The 10,088-nt window shown below is 46.3% G+C and overlaps 1 protein-coding gene across 1 annotated transcript; it reads left to right on the top strand.

The window, feature by feature from the left end:
- The first annotated feature begins 84 nt into the window (after positions 1-84).
- Positions 85-9,969, top strand: LOC125000666 (indian hedgehog B protein-like). Its single transcript, XM_047576276.1, has 3 exons — positions 85-2,226; positions 5,014-5,275; positions 8,511-9,969. Exons 1-3 carry the CDS (start codon positions 1,927-1,929, stop codon positions 9,188-9,190), a joined length of 1,242 nt encoding a protein of 413 aa, XP_047432232.1. The 5' UTR covers positions 85-1,926; the 3' UTR covers positions 9,191-9,969.
- The last annotated feature ends 119 nt before the right edge of the window (positions 9,970-10,088 follow it).

Here is a 10,088-nt window from a genome sequence, read left to right as displayed (position 1 = left end):
GAAAAAGGAGATTTATTTTCTGTTTTTTAATCTGGAACCAGGAGAAACTGGGTCTTTGTCCAGATGTTTGAAGTGTTCGTCTCCTTGAGAGCGCGGTGAGATGTTGACTCAAGGTGTTGCAGCATCTTGGGAATGCTATTGAAGTTTGAGTTGAGAAGTCGCTGTTTGTCTTCAAGTCTTTCTGTGTGACAATCGTTATTTAAAAGTGGGAATGAGAAGCTTTCAACACATAATCTTAACTTTCTAGTGGAAAGAAACGGATGAAACTGTTCAGAAGAGGAGTTTATCGGTTTTATTTCCCAGTAGAATTACATTTAAATCATATTTATTGTTAAGAATAAGCTCCACAGGATCATAAATCCTTTGTCTGTGAGTGTCAAATCCTCATTCCTCTGTCTAAAGCTGCTATTGTGCCCAAACTTAAGAAATTCGCCCTGGACCAGGTAGAAAATGGAACATCGAAGCTAACGGCTACAAGCTAATGGCTGCACAGCCCAAGCTCAGCTTAACATCCAACATCCATCAAACCGTGAACTTAAAAGTTCCCAGATAAAATGTCCTGAAACTTCTTCCTTTGTCTAGAAAGTGAACGTGGAGGCAGAGTTGTGCTGCTGGTTGTGGCGAGATCAGCGGGGCTCTGCAGGAGGGTGTTGGGTGTCATGTTAGTGAAACTGGACCTTTCGCCTCCGACATAATTCACCGCGGTGAGCCGCTCCGTCATCCACAGCTGATCCCTCTGCACATTGTCCATCCGTGTCCGACGTGTCCAACGAAGCAGCTGAGGATCAGCCGCCTCCTCTGTCCAGTTACCTGCGCTGTGAATTATCAGATAGATGTTATCTTGAACCTGTCTTCCTTCTCAACGCGCCGTGAGCAGAAGCTCCTCTTTGATTCACCTCTCAGACTGAGAGCGGACCCGTCCTTCCCTCTTTGGCTCGAGTTATTTCTGACCTGTAAACTGCAAACAAAGCCGAGGCCTTAGGTGGTTCATCTCCTGGTGTGGACGCAGCTTTAAGATCAGACAGAAGCTCAGATTGGAACTAAATTTAGAGGCTGGAGCTCCTGTGAACATTGCAGCCGGGCCCCATGAGCCCCCCCAGTGTGTGACTTTATTAAAGTTTGATCAACTTTAAAGCTGCTTCTTGAGGTTTGTTGCTTCCTCTCCTTATTACGTCACTCGTGAGGCCAGTCTAACATCCTCCTGCTCATGCGTCCCGACTTGAGGACACGGGTCCAAAGGACGCTCTCGTGGCTGCTGTTTGTCTGTCCTCTTGGCTCAAGCTCCAGCTGACAATAAACAGATGAAGGCGGCCGCGGGGCCTGTGCCACCTCCATGGGAGGAGAGGACGGTGCAGAGGGCAGGTCCAGCAGGGCGCGGTCTCCTTCTTCTCCCGCAGCACCTCATCTGTACTGTAGTAGGATCTCTTCCATTTCCATTTCTGCCAACAGCCCTGCGCCACAGGGACGCATTGAGAGCAAAGCCGAGAGGCAGAAACCGCTGCGGGGACACCCTTTGACCGCCGTGCCCAACAGACATCAGCAGCCATCCTACGCACCGCGCCTCCGTGTCTGTCTGTAGCCCGTTTCTCACAGCTCCGACACAGAGGGACCGCTTTGAACCTGCCTGCCAAGATAAACTCACCTCCCTATTTATGCCCCTGCCTCCGCGTGCACTCGGGACAGGAGTGTGTCCGCAGCGCAGAGGACAGGTTCGAGTCTCTCCAGCTCGTCTCCAGCCGCGCACTGGCCACTTTTACGCGCCGGGAATGGCGACTTCCAGGGACTCTGGGATGAGTCCTGCTCTATTATCCCCGCTTTAAGATTCTGGAGGAACCCACGCGCGGGTGGGGAGGGGACACTTTAAAAGAAACACAGCGGTGAAGTTTTGGCCTCCCGCCGGGGGGTGACACACCGGCCCCGGGCGGAATGCTGCTCCCGACGCTGGTGACGTGCCTCGCCGGGTGCGCCTTCCTCCTCTCGCCTGTCAGCGAGGGCTGCGGACCGGGCAGAGGTTACGGCAAAAGGCGCTCGCCGCGGAAGCTAGCGCCCCTCGCCTACAAGCAGTTCAGCCCCAACGTGGCCGAGAAGACGCTGGGGGCCAGCGGGAGATACGAAGGGAAAATTACTCGGAACTCTGAGCGCTTCAAGGAGCTCACCCCGAACTACAACCCCGACATCATCTTTAAGGATGAGGAGAACACAGGTGCAGACCGCATGATGACACAGGTAACCGGAGCTGCGTCCGGACCAGAGGCCGCTGCTCTGGCTCACGGTGCACTTTGCCCGCTCTTTAAACGCTGTTATCTGTTCCGCTGTTCTTGTTGACTCGAGGCTTTTTGTCAGGAAAAACAATCCAGACAAACCAAACTAAACTCGTCTGAATAATTACTCAAACGTCCCAGGACGCGTGTGAACTGTGTATATAATCATTTTTATGTCTTTTTAACCAAATCTACTTCTCAAACTTGTTTTTAAGGTGGATTTTTCTTGAACTACTCATTCCCCAGTCAGTAATAATAATAAATAAATAAAAAAAAGCCCCGCGGCCTGTTGACACAGTGGAGTCAGAGTTGTGGAGGTGACCGGTCTGAATCAGATCTCCTCCTCTGCTCCACTTTCAGAGACTCACTGTGGGCAGCTCATGCGTAAAAGAGGGCAACCCCATCTAAAAATGTACGGAGAGCGGTCGCTCTTAATTAAAACACTATGTCCTCTGTTTTACATCATGTTTTTGGTGGAAAAACAGCCAAAAGTCGTATTTGGTTAGAGCCCGGGTCAAGTGTGTACTGATGTTTACCGTTTTTAGCCCCACTGGCCAGAGTTAACAGTCGCCTTTTGGACTGTCAGAAATCTTTACGACACCGGCATTGAAGTGGCCCCCGGTGGAATTTATTTGACTCCCAATTTCCCCAGGAATAAAGTATTTATATCTGGCTCTTGTGACCGCGGGCTTCCTCCCGAGCTGCACAGTTTATGTCCACAGACCCACGTGGGGATTGAAAGCGCACACTCCCGTCTGGAGCTGTCACCTCGCTGCGCGCACTGCAAGAAGAATCCGAGCGGGTCCGGAAAGACACGAGCGGCTGAAAACCTCCAATTAGTTCATAAAATCCCAAACTATTTCAATGTTCCAACTCTTCAAGAAAGCAGCTCCACACATTTCAGTGCAGCTAATGAGCTAAAGTCTTCAGGTGAATCGTCTTCTGTGTCCAGGACATTTTTTGCAGCGCTGACCTGCTCACAATTTATGGGCTCCGAGCCGCAGGAGACAGCCTCCTGTTTGTCTTTTACTGTTCCGTGTTACTTTTTGGGTTGTTTTTGCAGCGCACATGTGCAGAAATAGCTCATTTTCACTTGTGCTGAAGCCGTAATTATACGGACTCTTTAGTTTTTTATTCGCCTTTCCTGAGCCGCACAGACGCGGCTGCAAAAAAAAAAAAAAAAAAAAAAGAAAAAAACACTTTTCACTGGTTTTATCAAAACAACAATGCGCAAATCCTCCTTAATGTAAGAACGTAAATCCTTTCACTGCGTCTGGAGATGCGCCCCCTTCATCTTCTCTTCGGGGAAACTGGACTTTCAGGCTCCGCTTGAGGTTTAGCGACACGTCTCAGACACTTTTTGCAGCGCGAAGGTGCGCACAGGCGCGCGCTGTCAGCCCGTGCGTCCAATGTTTGTGCAGCCAGCGGTTTGGTGCTAAAACCGCCGCTACAGAAACCCCCGTCGATGTGTATGCCTTGAAAGGAAAACCAACAAAATCTATCGTCTGATTTATGAAGTCCAGCTCGTTGCGCTGACCGCGCAGAGAAAACACAAGACGTTAAAATCCACACTGAACGCCGTGAAAAGGCATCTGTGGCCACCGAGCCCGCGAGCTATTCTTATCACAGCCAGCATGGAAAAAGACATTTATAGGGTTTAATCCTAGTTTGCAGCTTTAATAGACCGAGCATCACTGAGAGACGCTTTGAGAGGAAATGACCAGACGCCCTGCAGCCAGACTCACTTTGGATTAGTTTGCTCCTATGAGCCACTCAGTTTGACTTTATGAACTTTACAGGGGCAGAGAGACGAGGGTAGACCTTTACAGACCCCCCTTCCTTCAGAATATAGAGAAAAACAATATAAAATGTGCAAGAATACACAAAATATAACAAAAAAAAAAAGCAAAAAAGTTTATGCAAAAATAATTAGAATCTGAGCCATGTGTTCAGGCTCCTGGACGTGAACACGCTCCCTTTAGAGGAAGTCCGGACCCGGTCCGGACCCCGGTCCGCCCTGGTCCGGGCCTCAGTCTCGGACCAGGTGTGTGAGAGGACGCTCCAACAATGCTGTGACTGGGAGCCTTTATTCCGCGGAGCCGGGGGGAGTTGAACGGGTTCATCAATAGGCCCTCTCACCTCCTGTTTGCTCGGCCCAGACCAGACTCCAGGTTTAGAGGGACACCGCTGAGAACCTCTTGTTCCCGTAGTAGCAGCAGCAGGCGCCCCCCCGCCACCCCCCCACCTTATAACCACCCTATAACCTCACAGCCCCCCCTACCCCATCCCACGCCCCTCCATCCATCCATCCATCCATCCATCCATCCCCAACATAGCTCACCACAGAGAGCAAACACCGGGCCAAGCTGGGACAGCAGAGGTGCATTGTGGGAAACCAGGAGCCACAGACAAGAAGGGGAGGAGGGGGGGTTTGGTGAAGTCCATGGATGCAGCTAGAAGGAGTCTTTGTGAGGGGCTTTATTTTATCAAAACGCACCCAAACGACGTCTTCTCATTTTCCTCCAGAACAATAAAACCACTTAGAGAGATTCTACAAAACGCCAGAGTCAAAGGAGACCAAGCCCCTGACTGAGCTCCAACACGTTTATTCGGTTACTTTGTCCTAAAGAGGAGTCAGTCAGTGGTTAAATCTGTTTTCCTCCTTCAGATGTTTGGTTCTAGATGAGAGCTGATAGATTTCTGAATCTAAACCAACGTGTCTCCTCCTCCTCCTCCTCCTCCTCCTCTGCAGCGCTGCAAAGACAAGCTCAACTCTCTGGCCATCTCCGTGATGAACCTGTGGCCCGGGGTCCGGCTGCGTGTCACCGAGGGCTGGGACGAGGACGGCCACCACTCGGAGGAGTCTCTGCACTACGAGGGCCGAGCGGTGGACATCACCACCTCGGACCGGGACCGGAACAAGTACGCCATGCTGGCCAGGCTGGCGGTGGAGGCCGGGTTCGACTGGGTCTACTACGAGTCCAAGGCCCACATCCACTGCAGCGTCAAGTCAGGTGAGAGGCGTCCGCTGGAAGGTGGTGACGGGAGGTTTAGTGCTTCCTGCTGGAGAAACCGTAAAAATAAGAAGAAAATAACGGCTCAAATGAAGGAGAAGAGAAGTCGGACTCATCTGAGTTCACTCAGCTGTAAATGAATCTGATGTTATATATGTTGATGTGATTATATGAGATGTTCTGGAGGATTTGAGTAGATCTGGTTTTGGTTCATGGTGGTTTCCAATAAAAATATCCTTGATTTTACGACGTGAAACTTTAAAATGAGCCAGAAATCTCCATTTCAACAACATCCTGCAGGTATTTACAGAGGGGATTTATCATATATCATTCAGAGCCTCATTTATACAACATTTACTCCTGAAAACATGGCGAAAATAGATTTTTATTTGGACTGTTGACAGTATTTTGTGATTTATTTTGTGATAAAAAGAGAAAATTCCCTCTGTAAATACCTGGAAATCTAATACGTTAACTGAATTTTGAACCTCACTTCAGCCATTATTCAGGTTTCTGTTCTGGAAACGTATGCAAATTAGCTCATATTTAAGTCCTCACAAAAAAAAAATATATATATATATATATTGTATTTATGTAACTGGAGAAGTTTCATGGTGACATCAGTTAGTTAATAATTCACCTGTAGTGTGTTAATATTAATTAAGCAGCAGCTGCTTTCATGGCCTCTTCTCTTCTAACTCTTCACTTCACTCTTCTGCCTCCATCAGTAATATCTTCTGCTTCTCAGCTCTTCTTCTTCTTCTTCTTCTTCTTCTTCTTCTCATCTGCCACTCACCTCATAGTTGACGTCACAGCTAAAATTCATCTTTTGTCGCTTTTCTCACACAGAAGCGGGTTTGATTCTAAACATTGGTTTCAGGTCTTGAAAAGACTGTTAGCGTTGGTTGGTCCGTGTATGTTGTGGTTATTGGATTTTCCGTTCAAAAAAAAATGCATTAAGAATAAAATAATTAAAAAAAAAAAAAAGAGCGGTTATTTTATTAAAAATTCAAAAATTATAATTGAAATTCGAGGTATTTTTCTTTATCGGGGTCGGATAAATAAACTTTTAAACCGTTTTATTTCCATTTTCTGTTTCAAAAAATAAAAAAATAAAATCGTCAGACGACAGAAACAAAAAAGCGCCTTTTTTTTACAAATATTTTTGCAACCGGAAGTTGCTGTTTTCAAAGTAAGAGCATGTATGGGGACGGTGCTGTGTTTCTGCTCAAATATATGACTTGTATGTGTGGTTTCGCTAAGCTAGCCCAGGCTAAAATGTCATTGGAACCTGACGTGATTTTTGACATGGCCAAACAAATCAGAGTAATGTTAGCTAGTAGCTACTATTCCCTGATTATATGGAGTTATTTTTAGTTTTTACCTGAAATATGCGGCTTAGTTTTTCTCCAGTCATGTTCTCTTCACTTAGGCTCTTTTATTGTTTCTATTATTCTTGATCCATGTCCATCAACTTCTGTTACACAGCACCGTGCTCTTACTTTGAAAACGACAACTTCCGGTTACAAAAATATGAAAAAAAACGGGCGATTTTGTGTTTCTAACGATTTTATTTTTTGCTTTTTGAAGCAGAAAATGAAAATAGACCCATTTTTTTGTTTATCCTAATAAAGAAAATGCCTTGAATTTAAATTTTAAGTTAAATGAAAATCAAAAATTCGTTTTTTTAATATCCTTTTCTGGACGGAAAATCCAATGACTAAAACATACACGGGGTCCAGACAGAGTCGCTCTTTTCTCTTGTGGCATCAAATCAGCTGCTGAGACTTTTTGTTTTTCGTGAACACATTCCTCATCGTGGTTCCACATAGCTCACATCGCTGCCTGTGTTTGCATTAGCAGTTAGCATGAGAGGTAGCATCCGCACACACAGACATGTGCTGAAAGTGGCACCGCGGTGTTAAAATAAAACACCCAAACACATTTTACACTGAGTGGTAACTGAGATTTTCCCTTTTCTTTCCCTCTTTTTCCCACTTCTTCGTCTCTTTTCCTGCCTGTTTCTCCTCTTCCCTCCCAGATCGGGTTGCGAGGGCCCAGTCCTTGACTTGATCAGAGGGGCAACCAATCAAGTTGGTATTTTTTTCATGTTTTTGACTATTTGATTACTCCTTTCCTTTTTTTTTTTTTTTTTTCTTCTGTATTTTCTCAAAATTTATCCCGAGAGAAGAAGCTGCTCTTAGAGGAGACAATTTAACATTTTAACTCAAGGGTCCAGGAAGATGATTATGAAGGTCATAGGTCAGCTAATTGTAGTTCTTTGCATTAAAAAAGTAGGAAAAAGAGTTTATTGGGTCAATATATAATTGAGTTTTTTATGTTCTTTGCAAAAATCCTTAATCATTCATTATGGAAACAATCACTTATTAATAAAAACAGAATGACTAGATATCACTAAATAAATAACAACCGACTTCTAATTGGCTAAACTCTAATAAAATGAGCTTAATTTAAAGTAGTTTTGATTTATTTGTGTTAAGTTCTTTTTTGGCTTCGTATCAAACAAACACTTTTCCAGGAAGTGTTTTAAATCCAGGTCACACGACCTCCTCTTTATTAGTCATTTAATATAAAGTCAACAGTGTTACCACAATATATTTATTCATGAGAATAAGTTTCATTTTACTCGGTTGTATATATAATATTTAGAAGAATCTTTCTGTAAAAATGCCGTGTGGTGATTGGTTACAGGCGGCCATGTTGTCCAGCAGTTATGTTATTCATTTTTTTCAAAAAAATAAACCCACAAACAAACCTTCAGGTCATTTCCTGGTTCTCTGGAGTCACGTCCGTGTCTTAAATGTGGATCATATTTCTGTCCGATGATTAACCCGCCGCCTGGACTTCCCGCTCTGAGCCTCCCTCCTCCTCCAGGTCACTTATCTTATCACCTGGCCTTGGCTTTCCTACCTTCCCCAAATATTTATCCCCTGATAGATTTCAGCCGGTCCTCGGGTGTCACTTTCAAGTCCCCGGACTCATTGTGAGTGGACACACACGAGCTTTTATCGGACTTATTGTTCTTTTATGTGCAGCGTAGGAAACAGAAGAGTCAATATTGAGCTACAGGGAGTTGCTAAAGATTTATTGTGTGTTTGGTTTGGAGGCTCGTTCCTCCACTAGAAAGAAATGTGAGGAATGACGAATCTCAGCGTCGTCGTGGTTAAAGTTCGGTCCGGGTCTGAATCCTGTCTCTGCTCGTCTCCGTCCTCAGACCACTCAGTGGCAGCTAAGTCTGGAGGCTGTTTCCCTGGCGACGCCTTGGTGACGCTGGAGGGCGGCGCTCAGACCTCCATCAGCGACCTGCGCCCCGGGGATCGGGTCCTGGTCTCGTCCGGCAGCGACGGCCGGGGGGCGCTGGTCTACAGCCAAGTCCTGACCTTCCTGGACCGGGACCCGGGGACCCGGAGGCTCTTCTACGCCCTGCAGACAGAATCCGGGGCCCAGATCTCGCTCACCGCCGCCCACCTCATATTTGTGTCTGAAGGGAACTGCTCAGAGGGGGCGGAGCCGGCCCACGCCGCCCTCCGGACTGTGTACGCCAGCGACGCCCACCCGGGACAGTGTGTGCTGGTGTCGGAGGGGGAAGAGGGGCGTCTGTCCCGGATCAGCCGGGTCAGTATGAGGGAGGGCTGGGGGGCGTTTGCTCCTCTCACCAGGGAGGGGACGGTGGTGGTGGACGGGGTGGTGGCGTCCTGCTACGCCGTGGTGGACCAGCACTCCCTGGCCCACTGGGCCTTCGCCCCCTTGAGGCTGATGCACAGCTGGACCGGGACCACGGGGGGCCACGGTGACGGGGTCCACTGGTACTCGCAGCTTTTACACTGGCTGGGGAGGAGGCTGCTGGACTCAGGACGCCTCCACCCGCTGGGAGTAGCTCCAGACAACAGGTGAAGGAGGAAAATAAAAAACGAACAAAAAAACAAGAACCTGAAACCTCAAAAACCTGTTCGAGCCGGGACCAGGACCGGGACCAGGACCGGGACCAGGACCAGGATGGACCTCCTGCTGAGGACGGGACGAGAACAAACTGTGACGAGACGGACGAGTTCCCCCAAAATAACAAAGAGACGTCGAAATAAATGAGTCAGAGGAACATTTGTGTCCTGAAAACACTATGAAACAAAAAAACCCTTAAAATGACCTCAGTTCAAACTAAACTCATTTTATTAGAATTTAAGTTTGGTTTAATGTTCAGGGTCTGACATGTTTTTATTCTAACATCAACAGTTTCCTCTGATGTGGAATAAAACTTTAAAGCACTTTAAAGGCCTAAATGAAGAAATGACCTTTGTGTTTATGGTTAGAGTTTAGTTCATTATTATTATTATTATTATTATTATTATTATTATTATTATTTATGGGACACCTGAACATGAACCAAACATTCATTCATTCATTCATTAATCCTCCCCTAAGGTTCCAGTCCATCGTTAACTGAGTTTTAAGGGATTTAGTTTCATAGTGAAGCTGCTGTGTTGTTTGTGCACAAAGAAAAGAAATGTACCTGCTTTAATACAGAGACTGTAGGAGAACCAGTAGAACCTATTTAAGTATCGTTTTGTTTACAGAAAATCCAACAATGTACGTGGATATATGGAGTTCCTATTTTGGGTGAAGAGATGTTAAGAAAAAAAAAGATTTATTTTTGAAATTAAATTATATGGAAATGAGCTGTGTGCTGCTTCATCTCTGTGTCCACAGGGGGGCGCAAGTGGAACACGGACATGCGTAAAAGGCGCAAAAACACAAAATTGTCTTCAAACAAACAAACAAACAAACAGGTAAATGT

Source organism: Mugil cephalus, chromosome 23 (genome assembly GCF_022458985.1).
Source record: "Mugil cephalus isolate CIBA_MC_2020 chromosome 23, CIBA_Mcephalus_1.1, whole genome shotgun sequence".
Classification (NCBI taxonomy): domain Eukaryota; kingdom Metazoa; phylum Chordata; class Actinopteri; order Mugiliformes; family Mugilidae; genus Mugil; species Mugil cephalus.
Note: the sequence above shows the minus strand (reverse complement) of the source record. Positions and strands in the feature narration are given on the sequence as shown.